Source organism: Scardinius erythrophthalmus (assembly GCF_964197995.2).
Source record: "Scardinius erythrophthalmus genome assembly, chromosome: 2".
Classification (NCBI taxonomy): Eukaryota; Metazoa; Chordata; class Actinopteri; order Cypriniformes; family Leuciscidae; genus Scardinius; species Scardinius erythrophthalmus.
The window spans coordinates 65,050,278-65,070,865 of NC_138222.1; the positions used below are offsets into that span (position 1 = coordinate 65,050,278).

Genomic DNA, 20,588 nt, shown 5'->3' on the forward strand with positions numbered 1-20,588 from the left:
GAAAGCAAGAACTGATAAATGTAAATGTGTACTTTGAAATGCCATGTAAGTCACTTTGGATAAAAGTGTCTGCCAAATGTGTAAATGTACATTACGCTCAGTAGGAGCATGAACTTGTATGTTGTGTATCTAATGTCTTGTATTGGACATGTAGAAAACACTTTGTCTTTAGTGATTAAAGTCCACCTTAAAGGCAACCACAATTTGTATTATTGAAATAAGCAAAATATATGATATAGTGATAATGAATTATTACAAATATATACTGATATTCTCTATGGCTAATATTCTCATAGGCCTACTGTCACCAACCTCTTAATCATTTGTCACCTTACATGCATAGCATGACCCTCTCTAAAACAATAGGAAATGCTTTATTGTTTACTTTTTTGCTGACCTCTTTAACAAAAGAAATATGACACAATCTTTTTATGTATACATTTAAATTATGCCAGTTCTCTTCATTTGACTGGTACCATGAATCTCATTAACATATTCTCTTTACTTGTTATGAATCATCACATCATGTGCTTTCATTATTGTTGTCTGCTAACCATTAGGAACAGATTAAAAGGTTTATAAATGAAGTGTCATTGTTGTTAGGCCATATACTGCCACAGCAAATGGATGCAATTAAAGTTAGACAAATCACAAACTTTGCAGGATAACCAATATCCCAATCGCTGCTCAAGAAGATCGTGATTATATAAAGAGGAGATGTGAAAATTTCACAATGAAGGGTGATGGTGTGTTAAATTGTTCTTAAAAAGATAATACAACTGTGACATTTATTTACTAATATAACATGATTACATTAGATGGAGAGCAGCATAGGTATGAAGGCCAAACTGGCCAATGGGTAAGAAAAATGTATACATACATTGCAAAACAAGTAAATGTTCTTCATTAACATGTAACTTAGTCTATAGTTTGTTCTCCCTTCTTTAGATTGAATGTTCAGAATGTGGAAGGTGGGACTGTGTGGTCAGATCTTCCACTGTTGGCAAATACAGCTGTCCTGCATGCATGCACATTTGCCTATTTGTTTTCTTTTTTTTTTCTTCCTTTTTTTATTGTTACTTTCATACCTGTTAGCTAATGAATATGTTTGTTGAACATTCCCCTGAATAAATGCTGTGGGTAATTCACTGGATCCATAAACTATGGCTTCTCAATTTCAACACTCTTTAGGAACATTTATGGAGTGTAGCCTACTGTTTTAACTCATTCCTCAGTAACATTAAAATAAATAATAAATAAATGCTTGACATCCCTTTTACCACAGCAGTAGGCTATTGCTGCTCAATTTAAATAAGCCACAAATCGGCATCATAACAATAATCTGCGAATATACATGCACTGCAAAGACACAATGTCTATAGCATAATTTATTTCATCTACTAGTTGTCATCAGATATTCAATTTCATTGAAACGAGTAACAAAATAATGTGGGCGTGGTCTGTGTCGTGAAATTAAAACACATTATAACTTCCCTTAAATGCGTCTGAAACATTCAGCGGAGCAGCGACAGAGTAAACAACAGTGTCCTAATATGATACAAACATTTACCAATAACGTGGAAAGCTTTTAAATCTGCACAGTGAAAGATTCGCTGTGACGAATCTGTCACCGTTCAACATCAATCTGTCACCGTTCAACATCAATCTGTCACCGTTCAACATCTGCTGGAAATCCAGGTAAAACTATCTGCGTGCACGCGCGCGTCCCTAGTTAACATGATCCCCAGTTGATCCGTAACACCGGCTGTGATATAAACAGAATAGTCTGAGCAAAGTTATGACTAAATACCTTTTAATAACCATTTCATTGTGTAAAATAACAAGTTATTTGTACGAGTATTGTTTAAAACATGTGAACAGACTCAATGTGAAGATTTAGTACTCATTTATGTATATATTTGTTTTCAGTTTTACCCTACTTTTGGTCATCATTAAAGAAGTAAACGATTCACCTTCGTCCAGTGTGGTGACTAGAGGAGGAGTTAAACTGTCTGTCAATTTACACAAAGGGTTGTAACAAGGACGGAACATAGGACATTTTGAGTAATGAAGAAACTTTTATGAGTTAGACTTTGATTTATTAAAGTAGATGAGATATATAGAACTGAGCAATAGAATTTAAGCAATTCACTGCTTTTGCTCTTAAAGTGATTAAAAAATAGTAAGATATTAACTGAACGTGTCTAAATAATATACATTCTATATGAAGGCGTCTAGAATTTGTATCCCGTTATCCCTGGGAGACAGTGTGAAAAAAATGGTTTTGATCTAAGAGATTCTAAGAGTCAATGGTTTATGTTTAACTAAGATAATTTTTGTGCATAGTATGAGAATGAGATTGGGTGACCAACTTTAAATAGAAATTGTGATTTGAACAGGCACAGAACAGACATCTTAGAGTAATTTTATTTTGGTTTCTTGTAAAAAGGAGAAAAGAAAGAATTCTTTTTGTTTACATTATACACTGTATTATAATTAGAGGAGTTTTCCTGCTTTTCTCTGCGTCTTTGCAAAGAAGAAGTGCTTGCTTTTTTCCGCAATGAAGGACTAAGCTTTTTAATAAATTGAAGAATTGCTGTGTTGTAAACCAGAAGAGACTTTTGGAAATTAAGCTGTTTAATTTGATTTTTGCGGTTCTCAGTGTTCAAGAATTTCAGACAGCTGCCTTGAAAAGTGGGATGACTGCAGAAAAATAAAAGAGGAAGTGGGGCCTGCAGCCGCCCTCCTGAAAGAGGAAGTTGAGACTTCTGAGAGGGGTCAGCATGGGGAGACTGATTCAGCCTGCAAAGGTGACAGTTCACTTGAGACTTTTCCTAAAGACAATTTTGCCATGCATTATGACATTTTGTGGCAGGAGATGCAAAAGCCAGCCCGAGGAGAGTGCCACCCAGCCTGACGATCCAATGTATCAGCCTGAAGTTCAACTGAATGACAATCCACACAGAAAGACAATCAGCCGTGTGGGCTAGGTGCTGCATTTTCAATGATCACTACAGAGAGCGTTTCAAATTTAGTTATTATTTAACTTGATTGTTTTTGATTAATCCACTGGTTTCAGCAATTCTTCATAATTCTTCATATTCTTCTCTGTTTAAACTAACTCTTTGAATCTGCTTTCAATAGATACCAGTCAGTAACAGCCCTTCTGCAGGAAGTTCAATAGCGGAAGTTAACACTCATATGGCTGGATATGGCAGTAAGAGTTATGTAAAAGCCTTAATCGGTTATTGACTATGCAGAATTCTATGGAAAATAAAAAATACAATATAGGCCACAAGGCGTCTAAAGAGAAATTATGACTAGAAAAGTAAAAATATTGGTCACTCCATTTCATTTAAAGGTAATTGTCTAGATTTAATAGAAACAATGTTTCTAATTCTAAAACTTTTGAAATCACATGCTGTCATCATCATGGGTACGAGATATAAATGTTATAAATGTTATTTTCTTTTTGTCCATGGATAAAAGATTGTGTGAAGATTTCCAAATCTTCTTTTAAATAGCTTATGAGCAACAATAAAAAGTTGGAAAATTTAAATTGTGCAAAGAATGACAAATTGCATTTGAGAAATTTAAATGGATTCTCTTAACTGCAATTATAGGTCTATACGATTATTATTAAAAGTGTTTAATCTATTTGATTTTTGAAAAGTTAGGTTTACATCCACTGTTTAAACTCAATCACATGGCGACTGCATCGGACATTTGAGTTGATTTGATTGGATTTGAGAATTGATATCCTAACGTTCAGACACTGTTGCAAGGGGAATGCCACAGTGTGTCTACGTTCAGTAGTTTCCGTCGGCGAACTTTGTTACGTTCAGATTTGGTGGTATTCCACTCCTAATAAATATATGTTCCCCATTCAGTTCATAAACTGCTTTGGCAGACAAGAATGTATGAATCTCTGGCCAGAGAGGGGTGTGTGAGAGGGGTGTGTGAAAGTGAGTGTGTGAAATATGGTGTTCAAAGACAAATAAATGATGTCAATCAAAACAGCTGTATCTAAATTTATAAAATATGCCCACAGGTTAAAATATACCCAACAAAATAACAACCATGGATAATTTTGACTAACTATCCTGGTCTGGGTTTATTGTTATGGCAGAAATAAACAATGCCACACCTGTGCAGCGTATAACTTTGGGAAGGCAGAGAGCAAGCAAGCTTGCCCTGTCCACCCCATATTTAACTTTTGACTTTTTGCAGGATGTCATGATGGATCTCATCGAACAGAACTGATTCTGTTCCAAATGTATAAAAATATTGTTTTGTTACTGTTTAACATGAAATTTTACAGGTCTCATCAAAAAAGGATGACCGGCCGGATAAGCAGATGAGTCTGGCGACATGATACATGTTGTCACTAACAAAAATACTTAAGGTCTCCATTCACAGGTGAAAGCAGCCAGGAAATGGTTCACTCCACAAACAAGGTCCCATCTGGGGTGCGGTGACACCTCCGTCCAAGCATCTCGACTTAAACTACACCAACCAGCCCTCAGCAACCACACACACCAACGCCAACGCCGATACCAACGACAAGCGTCAAGTAGAGGAAAACAGGCAGTGCTAGTAACTGACCTCCTTTCTACCAACGGGGGATAGACCTTGCGACAATTCGCAAAGAGTTATCAAGGTGAAGACGGACCGTCCATGGGGCAACGAGATGATCAACACATCTGGAGGAAGATGTGGACCAACTAATGGTTTAAGTTTAGCATGATAATTAATTGTGTGATGTTTATTGATGTTGTATTTTGTTCAATCAAACTATACTGTAGGACTGTATGATTTAGATCTCATGATTTGAACAATTACTGATGAATTTGAAAATATTTCATGTATATGTAAATTGGAAAGAGGAAAATCTCTTATTTCTGTAGAGTATAGGGACTCTAACTAGGTACATTACTGTAAAAATAATAAATAATCTAGGGACTATTTTTGAAGAAACTTGGGGGTTTTGGAACCCTAATTCAGATATCATAGATGCTAAAAAAATGTAATAGTTGTTCTCTAATAAGAGAGGATAAGTTACTTTGCCGGACTAGGTCCGAATAGATAATTGGTTAAACTTCTATAGCGATTAATTAATGACTACATTAAATATTTTTTTAGGTGTTTCCATTTGTTAAAATAGCGAAAGAAAACCTTTCAAAAGGAGATTTATTTTGGGAAACATATTTAATTTCTGAATTATTATTAGTTAGAGAAGTTACCAGTGTGATTATTGAAATGTTCCTTTCATGTATTGTCTGTATTTGATATCTGAGAGGTGACTGCGGGTCTAGTCTATCTAGGAATACAGTTACAGTGCTTGCTTATTTAGCCCGGCTTCCAGAAATGAAATATGGATTTGTTTTGTTGAGAAAGGTCTTCAACATATTAGAAAAATATGAGCACAAAGTTAAAACCTAGACCAAGAACAATGTAACACTTTTGAATTTGAATTCAACATAATTGAAATGTTCAATTTAGAACTAAAATTAATCTAAACAGTTTAGACATTTCAGTGAAATAGAATATTTGCTCATAAAGCAAAATTCTAAAAAGCTTTCTTAATTCAGAATGAAGTTACAGATTTAATGATCTGGATCAATGGATCCATTATGAACTATTCCGCATTGCCAACAAATAGAGGCAGGACATGTTATATCAATCAGTTAATTCTAGAAAAAATATGATTTTAGGATAAATAATTAATGATTAAATGGCACATCAGCTGCTAAAGCTATTCTCATGACAAGAGCTTGGGTTAATTCTAAAGTAATGACATTGTTTGAAACAAAATAATACAATTATTAATATTTGTGTTAAGGATAAAACTGAAAGATTTTATAACTTTTTTGGTTAGATTTTATTACACAGATCCTTAAATAGATCTTACTAAGTAAAACAATCGCCTGCTTGAATTAAAAGCTAACAAAATAAGGTTAAGAAAATGGTTAATCAGCAGTACCCTATTAAAGGCCTAATAGATAAATGTGATTTGAAATTTAGCAAAAGATAATGAAACTTGACTCAAAGTTCTAAAGGCAATGTACTATGGTATGTTTAGTGTTTTACTAAAGATAGAATTAAATCGCTTGATAGAATGTAGGGAAGGAGATGGAGAAGATGGTATGGGTATGTGGAAGATGGTATGTGTATGTGGTAACATTGGAAACAGGTGGTAATTTTATTACAACTTAGGATGCTGATTGAAGGAATATTTGACAGGTATTATAAAGTAAAAGATGGAACATGGTTTGATAAGAGATATCAGGTGGTATTAAAGTCACTGACTTATAATGGTAAAGATAAATTGGATTGCAGGTAAATCATGCAAGTATGAAAAATTTAATAGAATAATTTAGTTTTAATATTTGGCCGTGTATTAGTACGGCCAGAGAGGGGAATTGTGGTGGATTTTAATTAATCAACTTAAATTAATCAACTAACATTTGTTTTTCTTGCAGGAACAACATTCATATGCTTTTAATGTGTCAAAACTCTTTGGGGAAAAACTTGTGACTCTGAATATGTGTCTATGGGTAAAAATAACATAGTTATGGGAAGTGAAACTAGACAGTCTGTTAGAATCTTATGATTAACGAATTAAGTCATCCTTAAAACCTTGTGATAAGTAATCACCAGATCAGAGTTTTCTTTACCTAGTAACAGAGGGGTTTGCATATGAAGAACCAATCAAATAGTGGGGAAATTATGTAATGCAGTATGAAATTTAAGTCATACCTCTTTGCTATAAAAACTGTGGTATATGTGTTTTTCGGTGGGATTCTCAATGGAATTTGTCTGAGATCCTCCGGCCTTTGCTTCTTGGGAGAGATTCCCTGAGAACTGCTCGGGAAGATCTCCTGGCCGTGATTAAAGCATTTAAAGGACAATTGCAGGTCTGTTTGTCAATTTATTCCTGCGCAGGAAGCTAGTTTAGGTAGGAAGCTAGTTTAGTTAAGAAAACTAGTTTAGGGAAATCGAGTCAGAAAAGCTGGTGATCTATAGAGTGGGGACGTCGAGGACGGGAACCAATAAATAGAGCCGAAAAGTTAGATTAGGTAAGATATCCAAGTGAGGACGTCGCCAGGAGACGAGACTCAGATATCAGCTACACGAGTGGGGACGTCGCCAGGAGACGAGACCCAGGTAGTTAGGTTTAGGAAAAAAATCCATGACACTACCAACAGGTTTGCAGGGCTGACTCATGGAATAAATATTGAGATACTTTATTACACTAAAGTACTTTTAATAACCACTAATACCAAATTGGCGAAAAACTACTAGTCATATATTTTAAACCTTAGTTAAGCAATTTTTTTTTTCATTATCTTGCATACTCTAATGTAACTTAAGGCATCAAGAGTAAAAGTAAAGGAATTCTGCATTTCTATTACTGCATGTTGCATTTTACTTCAGAATATTTTCAATATTTTCATATACTTTTGTGTAGTTTAATGTAAAACAATGCATCATATTGTAAAATAACAGTTTTGTAGTGTTGCTGTCCCGTGTGGGACAATTACTTCGAGTATTAACGAAGTATGTAGTTCCTTGTCGCCTAGCAACAGTGACTGACAGCTGCCGAGGACGAGCGGGAGTAACATTCGCACTGGATTTTTTATATTCAACTGGATTTTATATTCAAATGGGGTTAAAAATATGTGTAAATATATTTACCATGGTCCATTTATGTGCATAATAAAAAGAATACACTAGCCTACAAAATCGCATCAAGGTAAGATATAAATGAACATTTGAATCTTCGGCTAAGCCGAAAGTATGACCTGAAACATCCTTAAAATGCTGTACAGTGATCACCAAGCTACTGCGCGATACGGAAACAACTTTTCTGCCTCCTTCACTTGGTCCTCCATTCGTGCAACAAGAGGGGAGACGACAACACCTATCGGCTTTGCATCCCTATCGTTCGCCTTAGCTAACTCATTCACCACTAGAACTGCCATGGCGGTCATTTTGACCGTTTTGAATTTTATATCTGCAATAACTTTGTTGAAAAAATAAATACAATCCTGCTGGTACCTGACTTTTCCTAAAAGTGTCTGTATTTTCATTTAAAATGTTTTTCATATAAATTACCTATGTAAATTACACATAAGGCAAAAAAAACAAAAAAAACAAATGAACATATTTACCTATTTCGGCCATAAACGGTCATATTGACCGCACTGAATTTCGCGGTATTATTATACCAATATACGCAACAATAAAATGTGGTAAAAAATACACTAAACATATTCAACAACAAATCATTTAAATATAATGATATTCAGAACAGAACAAGAATGAAAAAATAACTAAAGCCAAATTGAAATACTTTATACGCGAAAGTGAAAGTAAGCGGCGTTGGGCTCACGTAACTCTCTAATTAGAATCAAAATGTTTCAACATTTGCGATGTATTTGGATGCTAAACTATTCTTTATCATATAGGCTTTGAACTTCACTCACGTTCCAATATCGACGGAAAAAAATCATCCTCTTCACACGCATAAAATGGTACGAATTGTAGCCTACTAGTACTGAGAAACAGAGCAGTGGAATTTTTATATGTTAGGTTGACTATTTTATTATTATATTTTATTATGGCTATAATGAACAGGCTGCAATGCTGGAATATGGTGTGTGTGATGGCGGGCGCGATCGAACAGTGGAAACATGAAAACATCTCCGTCATTTTGTTCAGGGCATCTACGAATATTATTTATTTATAAATTATAAACTTGTTTAAATGTACAGTTTGGTGTTGTTTTGTTTTTAAAAGACATCCTAATACAATAAATGCATTAATCTCTCAATTGGGGATTAAAGATAGAGTTTTGAATAGCGATCAAAATGACCGCTTGTGGCAGTTCTAGTATGGAATTCTGGCACTTCTAGTGCTGACTGAGTGAGCTGGAAAATCAAACTTTTCCCGAACCCCGTGGGGAGGAGGGCCACAACATCATGGCCACCAACAAAACTTAGCAAACATTGTTCTTGCTCCGGCTTTAACTTCTGTAGGCTATATTCGGCAGTTTTGCAACAACGGACCGAATAGCTTTTCTCACATCTTTCTCCGCTGCCATTACTCCAACTCAAACTGAGTGACGCACTACATCAACGTCATCGTTCTCAGCCACTCCCTCTGTTCGCTGATTGGTCCTCCAAAAAAATTGGTTTCTGGAAATCTAAGAATATAGAGACAGAGCGCATTTAGGCCACGCCCACACTCAGGGGGAAAACATTTCAACGGTCTCCATTGACTTTGCATTGCGAGAGGCTGCCTCCTTGTCATTTCTTGCTTCTAACAAAAGACAGAAAAATGCCTAAAAGTTGCTGTGTGACAAGGTGTACAGCAAACAAGCTAAGAAACCCAGAAATAAGTTTTCATGAGCTGTCGACCCCAAAAAACGAGCGTTTGAGGACATAAAAGTGGATACAGGCTGTTGAGACAGAGCGTCACGTGTCTCATTACTATGAGAACTAACGTACGCCCGCTGGAGGAGACCGTAATCGGCAACACAGGATAGTTTATCTTACAGAAATATAATATATAAAACTGACATTTGGATATTTGAATCACCAGTGATCAAATGTTTAACTTACTGCACACGTGGTGTATTTTTAGTGCATACTGAGTGTCAGGATCGCACAATTTACCCATTCGTTCCAGCCTGTATCCACTTTTATGTCCTCAAACGCTCGTTTTTTGGGGTCGACAGCTTATGAAAACTTGTTTCTAGGTTTTTAAGCTTGTTTGCTATACACCTTGTCACACAGCAGCTTTTAGGCATTATTCTGTCTTTTGTTAGAAGCAAGAAATGACAAGGAGGCAGCCTCTCGCAATGCAAAGTCAATGGAGACCGTTGGACTGTTTTCCCCCCGGGTGGGCGTGGTCTTCAGATTATGACGCGAAGGAAAATGAAATTGAGCGGAAGTACGTAGGAGGGCGGAGCCAGGCTAACATGGTGCGTCCTTCGGAGGACGAATAGGCTGCATCCTTGAAGTCTTCAGTCCTTCGAAGGATGCAACCTTCACATTGGGACACAGCTTAAGAATGCGCTTATCTTTATAACGTAGCCTACCCATGTCTTAAGCCGCCTTTCCAATGCGCACGACATTCGCATTTGATTGTCGCATTTCGCCCCCTGGTGTCAGTCGCACGGAACTTTGAAATTGGTCGTGAAGCAACCGTTACCCTCGGCTATTCACAATGGTAAAATGAATGATTTTAATGAATGTAATGCATGCATGAATATATCCACACAAAACGAATGACCCTCAATACATCTAATATAAAAAAACAGTCGATTTTATAGAGCTAATCAATATAAATATTGATTTAATAATTATACAAATATTTTTTCAGCCATAATTATTAATAACCGTCATTTTGCAGGAATACTATAGCGTTTACATAAAAGTATTAAAATATTGGTAATTCTAGCTTCCCGCTCATAGTTTTGATTATAATACATCACATCCGGTCGACCGGTCGCATACGGTCTAGCCGCAGAAGTTCAGATATTTCAACGCATCCAAAGCTCAAATCGGATCCGAAATTTCCGCATACGCATATGATCGGAACTCCCCGCAGCTCCCGTACGACTCTCCATTGGAAATGAATGACTTCCGGTCCGACGGCTGTCGTTTGTCGTTTGCAGTGGAAAGGCGGCTTTAATGCCAAAGACCGCACTATATCTTTATATGACATTCCTAATTTAAAGTAAAATGTTATTTCTTCTGTCATCTCCATCTCTGCTGTAGCCCAGTCTATGGTACGGTTACAGTATTGGCCGCTGTGGCTCCCTCAACACGTGTCCACGACATAATGATGTCGTTACCTCAACAAAATGATCTCGTGGCCACGAGAAAAATATATCGTTCCCTCAACATATGATCTTGAGGACACGACATAATGATGTTACCTCAACAAAATGATCTCGTGGCCACGAGAAAAATATATCGTTCCCTCAACATATGATCTTGAGGACACGACATAATGATGTTACCTCAACAAAATGATCTCGTGGCCACGACTTATGACGTTCCCACGAAATATTATGACGTTCCCACGACTTAATATCACGTTCCCACGAGTTTATATGTTGTGGCCACAACAAAAATAAGTGAACCGAACATGTCCCCTCCTGGTCACCGTAGCTAGCTGATAGAAAACATAAAGGCCAACTTGGACAGAGGGGGCGCGGTGGGTGCCGTGTTTCTGGACTTGCGGAAAGCATTCGACACGGTAAACCACCGTGTCCTCCTGTCTAAGCTCTCCATGTATAATCTGTCCATGGAGACATTGCATTGGATACAATCATATCTCTCAAATCGGATGCAATGTGTGAGGGTAAAAAATGCCTCGAGTGAGTTTACTTAGTAAAACAGCGCAGCGCGTCTGTGCAACACAGATGCGCTGCGCTGTTTTACTACGTAAACTCACTCGAGGCCCAGAGAGAAGGAAATAAATAGTGGAATAAAGTCGTTATTTTTGTGTTTTTTTGCGCACAAAAAGTATTCTCGTCGCTTGATAAACTTAAGATTGAGCCACTGTAGTCACTTGGACTATATTAACGATCTCTTTAATAACTTTTCTGGGCCAGCAAGAATCATTCCCTCTGAAAGCCTATGGAAGAGTGAGACAGCTCTCAGATTTCATCAAAAATATCCTAATTTGTGTTCAGAAGATGAACGAAGGTCTTACGAGGTTGGAACAACATGAGGTTGAGTTATTACTGACAGAATTATCAATTTTGGGTGAACTATCCCTTTAACATAATTATTTCATAATAGACTATTTTAAAATTGATGTATAAAAAGCTAAAGCAAAATTCAGTCTAAAATGTACTGTTCAAATGTGTAATCCAATTCATTATCTATAATATGTATTATGGTAAAAATGGTTAAATTTCCATCTAGTGAAAATACAAATCCGGAGGTTAAAAGCTTGCCATTCTACTTGCCTTATTTTGAATATGTGTAATTTAAGAAACTAGACCTGTATAATCTATGTACAGTGTTGGAGCTATTTTTCACTTTGTTTATTTTAGGCTTAAGTTAAGTTATAGCCTAATTTATTTCCCTTCTTTTCTTGTTAAAGTTCATTTGTTTTATTTTGTATTTATGCTTATTTTTTTTTGTTTACTTATATTGTTGTTTATTGGTCACATGGTGCTATGTTAATTTACATAAGTAGGTCAAGGCAGGGACCTCGGGCGGCGAGGGCACATGGTTTTTTACCAGCGTAAGAGAGGCAGCAGAAAATGTCTGTGAGTTAGCTTATATGTGTAAATAAACCTCCTCAAACTCATTTTTGTTATGGACATTAGTTTACTTTGGTACCTCTAAACCTGCGTAAAGCCTAACCCATGACGTAGCCTCAGTGGCCATTTGGGAAGTTTGATATTATTAGTTTTGTTTAAGTTTATGGACAAATAGCCACTACATACATTTTTTGGTGGTTTAATTCATGTGCATTGCTCTTTACTCAAGGTTTGAGGTATAAAAATTTACACTGTTTGTTGTGTGTGTGGTTTTAAAGGTTTTTCACCTACTGGAATTCTACAATAAATTGAGAAAGCAACTTAAGTCTCATTCTTGTGAGTGGAACCCAGTGTTCATTTCCGAAGTAAGGAACCCCTTTCAAGTGTTGGACCTGTGCAGCGTAGAACACTTGACACCTGCTGTGACTGATTGAGCTGAGCTTCCACCTGCTTTAGTCCTGCTTACATCTCGCGATAGTTACACTGAGTAAAGCCCGCGAAAATCTATACTGAAACCATTTTTTTTTACATGGTAGTATTAAAATTCAATGAAAACTACAAATTCTTAAATAAACATTTAAATATATGCACCTTTATATGTGTATAATTACATATTACTTTATGAATGTTGCTTTCTAGAGTAAGTAGATTTTATCTGATAATGACAAGTGAGTTGTTCTTGATGTTAGAGCAGTAAAATGTACTTAGAATTTACTCTTGCAAATTGTTAAGAGGATTTTATTAAGTAAATGGTGTATGTTGTATTAACATGCGTTTTCTAGTTGAAACATCTAGTTATAGTAGTTAATTCAACTTTCAGCTTAGTTGAGGACATTTAAACTTACATTTTCTTGTTGTCTGGACAATTTCAAAAGAAAAAGATTTGTGTCTACAAAAAAACTTACAAACTTACAGATGGGATCATCAGGGCATTGATGTTTTTAGGAACAGATCACATTATATCAAAATGTGGCTAGAGCACTCTGTTAACACCAAGAAGAGCACAGGAATCACAATACATTGTGCTTCATTTTCACCAGCTAACACACAGTAAAACACAAGTGCAGTCAAAGAGGCAGAGAGCTCCCTCCAGAGGAATTCCGGTGAATTTATAGTCCAGGCCTCTTCTCTGGTCCAACCACCAATAGCTTCACATGAAGTCCAGGACCAATCCTAAAAGAGGAGAAGGAAACGGCAGAACCAACAACAACAGAAACAACGTAGCTGCATTACGTCACAAACGTAATATTTGTAACGTAATATACGTCACAATAAACGGTATATATTTGAATAAATGTTGTCAAATTTACGGACTGTTATATATACAGTATTATATATGACATATATTACCATTTTATTGTATAAGCTTTGTGCTACACTTCAAAAGACAACAGAATTTATAGCAGAATTTATTGTATCAATTAGCGAGTCCACAAACTCATTCTCTAAAATAGCTTGGATATGCAGAGCATTTGCAGCTTATATGGACTGCACACCTCTGCTGTATAGTGTATATTCTACTTTGAAATGTGTAATTTCATTCATGATTTAAAGGTAGGAATCAAGGGAGGAGTATGAATCTATATATTTTAATTGGTCACATGGTAAGCACAGTTTGTAACTATAAACAATATTATTAAAAATGTATATCAAGAAGAACCAATATCATTCACATCATTCATGCTGGACATTCATTTATTTAACATACAGAACATCAACATTGATCAAACAAGAGATACAAAACAGTACTGTAATGCAGAGAGACAAGAGTGAACTGGAGAAGAGAAGATAGAGCAGGAGGAAAACAGAAAAGAGAATAAGTATAATTTTACTGTAATAAGCGTAAATATACTGTAGCAAATCTGTGGAGCATATGGCAAACATAGTACAGCACCATAGATGAGTGTGAGTTTATCTCAATCTGAAAAGTCAAATGGTCTATTCAATCAGAATGATGGTGTTTTTAAACCTTCCAAAAAGTACCACCTAAATGATTAAGATACAGACAAATATATAATAATGAAAAAGAGAAATACATTCATTTGAATCTTTTGTCAGAAATTGGTTTAAAAAATAATAAATTTTGACCAAATATTTTCATTAATTTCATAATAGATCTTATTAAACTCCTTTAAATAAGAAAATTGTTTTGATCCCTGAAAGATCAGCATCTGCCACATCTTCATCTTTCATCAGATTTGTTGCATTTATTCTTATAGATCAATTAAGTCATCAGACTTCACCACATGACGTAAAGCCCCCTTGTTTTTCTGCTCTTCTCCAGCTTTCTTCAGATCCTCCAGCTTCTTCGTCCATTCATCTTTTCCCTCCTCCTTCAGTCTGGGAATCAGGAAATCCAGATGTTGAAGAGTGAAAGCACTGTCTGATTTTAATGCGATCTTGGACAGAATCATGATGGTCATATAAGCTTCATGCAGCTGGTTGGACTTTCCTTTTTTAATCTTCTCCAGATCACTCTTCAGTTTTTCTTCTATTCCTGTTATATTCTCAGACTCTTTCATGATAGTTTCATGTTCCTCTTTTTTATTATCAAATTGATTTTTGTCAAAGCTGGCTTTAGGCTTTTCACTGTTGCGTTCACACTCCTGTTTGAGCTCATCAAATGTCATTGTGACATCTTTTTCCTTCAGCACATATTTTTTGTCCTCTTTGACATGTTTGCTGTGATGACACTTTCCAGTACACACAGTGCAGTGGCTGTAACTCATGACTGAACACCATGAGGGATCATTCACCCACCAGCAGTTCCACTCATGACAGTTTTCCTCACAGACGGAGCAGGAGGTTGCGTAGCTGTTCCACCACCATTCATTTACAATGGGGACTTTTTCTCTGAAAACTTTCTTGACTGTAAACTGAAAGTTTTCACATTTCTCGATCTTCTCTTTATTCTGTCTGAGGGCTTCCTGAATCTGAGTCAGTTCTTCAGTTTTTGACTCCTTCTCAGAGATTCGCTCTATCAGATTAGAGACACAGGCTTCAAGTCGTCTTCGCTCTATCAGAACATCTAATGTCATCTCAACACTTTTCCTGTTCTTTTCTTCCAGGAGTGTGAAGAACCGATTCATGCTTTCGTCTCCCATTTCCCAGGCTGATCTCAACTTTTGCTCATACTGCTCGTCTCTTTTGTCTTTCTGTCGGTTGTTGAATAAGAAGTGAACAGGTTCATTGTCTTCATCTCTTCTGCAGGGTATTCCTGCTGTGTTAATGGCATTGAGAGCATCTTTAGGAGGTCCTCCATTTGACTGTGTGAGTAGAAACACTATGTTGTTCTCTATATCTCTACCAAACAGAGACAGAACTGAGTGAAATATGTAATGCTCTTTTCCAGAGAGACGATTCTGAGACGCCTTCATCACAAAACACACAGCATCAATATAACGAATCCCATCATCTTTATCTGAAAATAATCTGGTCAGATACTCAGCAATCTCTCTGTCTTTCTCGAATCCTTCAGTGTTTCCGTATCCTGGAGTGTCAATGATGGTCAGAGATGTTGGGTTTTCTTCAACAAACGCCTCATAAACAGTGATCTCAGACGTCTGGAAATGTTTTTCTTCTTCTGTGATTTGATACAACTCTTCATCCTCAAACTTCACTCCCAGTAAGTAGTTGATCATGGTGTTGATCATGGTGGTTTTCCCAGCTCCGGTTTCTCCCACCAGAAGTATGACTTTGTTCTTCTTTTTTTCGTCTTTTAATCCATATGTCCATCGTCTGATCTTGTTTTGATTCCCATCAATACATTTTCTTTCAGTGTTCAGGCGATAAAGTGCTGGAGGACCTGGATTTATTTTGGTGCCGTCATGAAGTGATCTACAATAGAGAGACTTTAGTTAGCATCAACATGTTATGATTTCGATCAGCATTTTGTTAGCGTTCAGTGCCTGTGGGATGATGGTTGTTCCCTGGCCATCTGGAGCACCGGGAGTTTTGTGGGCTGACCTTTTACTATATAAAGAATGAATGATCCTGAAAAAAATGAAATTTCCTAATCTTTTCTCATCTATTTAATGTGGTAAAGTTCAGGGCAGCATTTTAACAGCTGTCAGCTTGTCAATGTCAAAATGTTTGAGATAGCCAATCAAATCGAAGGAGGCGGGTTTAGAGTTCTCAGGAGCTGAGCAGGAAATCCAGCACATCACTTTTTAACCTTTAAGAATGCGATGTAAGATGTAAGCAGCTGAATATGGCGAGGCAATATTTGCCAACTGTTTACAATAAAATGTTAAATGACCGACATTAATATCTCATAGGGAGGTAACACAGCAAAATACCCAGAGTAAATTAACTCTGCTCAGAGTACATATGGTCCCAGAATTTAGTTTCAATATTACTTTAGCTCTACGCTTAATCTGACTCCAATTTCAAATGGTAATCACATTTAGATCGTCTTTCTTATTAGAAAATAATCATAAATATTGATTATGAATTAATTTAGGTTCTTCCAGAATTTATTATTCTGGGTATCTGTTACGTTCCCTAACCGTCTAGGGGTCAGAAGGAGAAGTAACAAAGGAAAGAAAATGTAAAATTAACAAAAAAAAAAAGGAGAAAAGGTGAGAACACACTTCAATTCCTCTGTCCCAGAGTGAAGACCACACCAGATGATATATAATCAAAGAAAGTATTTTATTTACAAAACAATACCAAAGTAAAAGGACAAAACACAGGTAGCTGGGGAGCAATGGATCAGGGGAGAGCAATGCCCAAAATAACAAACAAAAACAGCCCACTTCCTAAATTTAGGAGGAATCCTAAATAACCTAAGATTAAACAAAAATAAACAAACAACAAACTTCCCTCAACTCCCTCGCTATATCAAAAACAGGGACAAAAACAGTATTAAAGAAAAAAAAGGCACTCACCCCCTACAGCTTCCCTCACAAAAGAACTAACCAGATTACCAAAAACAAAATACCTTCTGCTTAATTTTGTAGTGAGAACAAGATCTCTAAACACCGCTGAACTCAGTTAGCCACCGCCAACCCACAATTACAGTTTCAATATCAGAGTCAAACGTAACAACAGCGTTCAATCTGGAGCAGGGGAGAAATGTGTCTTCCTCTGCAACACTGGACTGCACCCTTAGGGCCCGTCCACACGGAGACGCGTTTCACTGTATACGTATAAATTTTTTATCGTATTGGCGTTTCGTCCACACGGATCCGGCGTTTTCGGAGACTGAAACCGCTATTTTTTGAAACCGGGTCCCAAGGTGGATAAATCTGAAAACGCCGCCTTTGCGTTTTCGTGTGTACGGCCAATCCGTACATTTTGTGAAACGATGATGTCATCACACCAAGTGTCAACTAGTCAGACACCGCTAAGTCACAGCAACAATTGCCGACTACATGCTTGTGTTCGTGCTGCAGAAGCTACTGAGCCTCTTTAATTTCTTTATTTATTATTTAGGCCTACTTGAATGTATTTTTATTTCATTTTTTTAATTTTTAAATATAGGCCTATTTATATTTTCTTTCTTATGCTATGATGCTTGTCTGTTGTCTGATTAAGACATTTTGTAGGGATGGGCGTTTCAAGAAAAAATAATATTCGACGATCGCTGGGAATTATTTGATTATTATTCAAAAAACGGTGCACCCTGCCTCTCATGATCACCGGTAAAACGGCGTTCGCTCAAATTCCACTCTGACATTAAATTTCTCTGTACTGTAGGCATACGTGTTGTAGCCATTAAAGAACATGTATTTAGTTTCATATTTATGTGTGAATAATATGTTTTTTTTTTATATTTGATCTATGTTGATTATATGAAAAGTGAACAGCATGTAATCATAAGATGCGCAATATATCGGGAGACATAGGCTAATTTTGACCACATTAAGTTTTGTTTTGTATAAAACCTTTCTTTAAAGTGAATTTCGTTTTGTATAAATTGTATCTTAATTTTAATCAGTGTTTCATCAACCAATTGCCAATATAGCAGACAATTTAATCAGGACATGGAGGCACTGGCGCGATATAGGCTAACTTGAATTGCTCGTGAACTGAGCTTGTCTCATAAATGAACCGAAACTCAGAAATGTATCTATAGAAAGCTTGAAATGTCCACTTTTAAACAAAACCATTCAAAACGAAAAGAAACAGACAACTCTCTTATGTAATCCGTATGAAATGTGCATTTCTCTCTATGCACGTTCACAATACTGCAAAGGTGGCGAGTCTGCATCGTCAACATCTTTAGCCGAGACTGACACAGAAAAAAATAGTTTATTAATAAACAATTAAAATGTCTCCTTGCTATATTTGACACATTCATAATGATTAGGCTACTTTTGCTGGTTCTTTGTGGCAAGCTTTACGCGTCCGCTAACTATCGAATATCGTGACTCATATTTTGCACCAGGCCATTTATGGTTTTTCATATTGTTCAACAAAGTTCTTGATAAAAAAGAAAAGAAAAAAAGAAGCTACTGTGCCTAATATATTGTTGTATACAGCGCGCAAGGTTTATGCGCATTCTTTAAGTCTTCTTCTCCGTTTTTAGTGTATGTCTGTGGCAGAATTACAGCGCCACATACTGGTCTGGCATGTACACTACATCGTTTTGAGTCGGTTTCAGTGGTTTCGTGTGTACGCAGATATTTCTTGAGACGACGCCGTGGTTACGGAATTTTTTTTTTGAACGGGGGAAAAAAAATATCGGATAGGGAAAGCTCTGGCTTCGTGTGGACGTGGCCTTATACTCTCCGTCTCAGGCACACTCACAAACGAGGTACAGGTTCTGATAATTAGGCCTGAGAATGAGTAGAGAGAGAAAGAGAGACAGCAAGCAAACAATCACACAGGACACAACCATGCCCACACTGTCAGAAGCAAAGTAGAAATCACAGAAGATGATGATCATAATAACAAATAAATGAATGAATACATTCTTGGACGTAACACAGATAGATAAATAAATGAATACGTCCCTTGGGACGTAACAGTATCCCATAGTTTCAATTATTCGTTCATTAAGGACCCGGTGTCACTTTGAGACATCGGGCCCTATCTTGCACCCAGCACAATTGACTTTGTACACGACGCATGTATCATTCCTATTTTGCACCCGTACAAAGCGCGCTTTTCCCTCCACAGAAGCACGTCGCTAAACTAGGGAATGAACTTGCGCTCCCTGGGCGGTTCAGCGCAAAAAAAAGGCGTGTTCTGGCGCAAACAATCCCTGGTGCTATTTTGCTGTTCCATAAAACAATTGCGCCACTGGGCAGAAAAAAACTAGTTTAAAGTCAGTGGCGCGTTGCGCATGTTATTCATATGCTATTTTAAGGGCGCATGCTTGGCCATAATCAATGTAGCGTGTGCACAACACGCATACCCTTTGATTCTCTCATCTACACAGAAGCAGCAGTTTTCATTTTTGCAAATCATACATTATTACGATAGATAGATAGATAGATAGATAGATAGATAGATAGATAGATAGATAGATAGATAGATAGATAGATAGATAGATAGATAGATAGATAGATAGATAGATAGATAGATAGATAGCCTGTTTAACCGAAGTTAATCTGGGTGTGTTTCTCCATCCCCAACGTCACTTCTCTGTCTTTTACGGCCGTGACGAGAACGTCGCTCTCCTCGGCTGTGAACCGCTCCTGGCGTGCGCCTGGCAAATCCGCCGTTATAATAGGAATCCGCTTTAGAACAAGCGCGCCTGCTCTTAAAGGGAATGTGAGATGATGCTCTGATTGGTTTATTTCACGTTATGCCCAAACCACACCTATGAATAATGAAGCTACTTCAGACCAACCCATTTTAGATTTGCGCCTGGTGCAAGAGTCATTTATCCCGCCGGGAAAATAGCAACAGCGCCCAAGACCCGCCCAGAAAGTTACTCGCACAGTAAGAAATGCATTCCTGACAAAGACACACAGTGGTGTGTGAGTGTGTTCTGACGGGAAAACACTGACACACACTGCATGGGGGTTTTCCTGGTTACAGGTTCCCAAAGACTGCTCTGCTACTTACCCTTATATGACCAGAACAAAAGAGTTAGAGTTGTTTTGGGTCTAATCATATACCCCAGAGGGTAACACATGGTTTCGAGGAGAGGAGACATTATTTTAAATGTCTCAGTGCGATTGGTAAATGGTCTTAATTTCATTGCAGTCATTGGTATGATCATTCGATCAGATATTTTGAAGAGACATCACCCAAAGAGGAGAACAGGATTCTCCTAAGTTTTCTATCTTTTTCATAATACCAATGACTGCAATGAAATTAAGACCATTTTACCAATCGCACTGAG

The 20,588-nt window shown here is 37.0% G+C and overlaps 1 protein-coding gene across 1 annotated transcript in view; it reads right to left on the reverse strand.

The window, feature by feature from the left end:
• Positions 1-12,175: 12,175 nt before the first annotated feature.
• The window catches only part of LOC308686992 (uncharacterized protein), a 57,786-nt gene continuing 49,373 nt past the window's right edge, over positions 12,176-20,588 (reverse strand). The window contains exon 3 of the mRNA XM_081359150.1: positions 12,176-16,126. Within this exon, the coding sequence (XP_081215276.1) occupies positions 14,503-16,126 (1,624 nt within the window). The 3' untranslated portion in view covers positions 12,176-14,502. The remainder of the gene's footprint in view (positions 16,127-20,588) is intronic.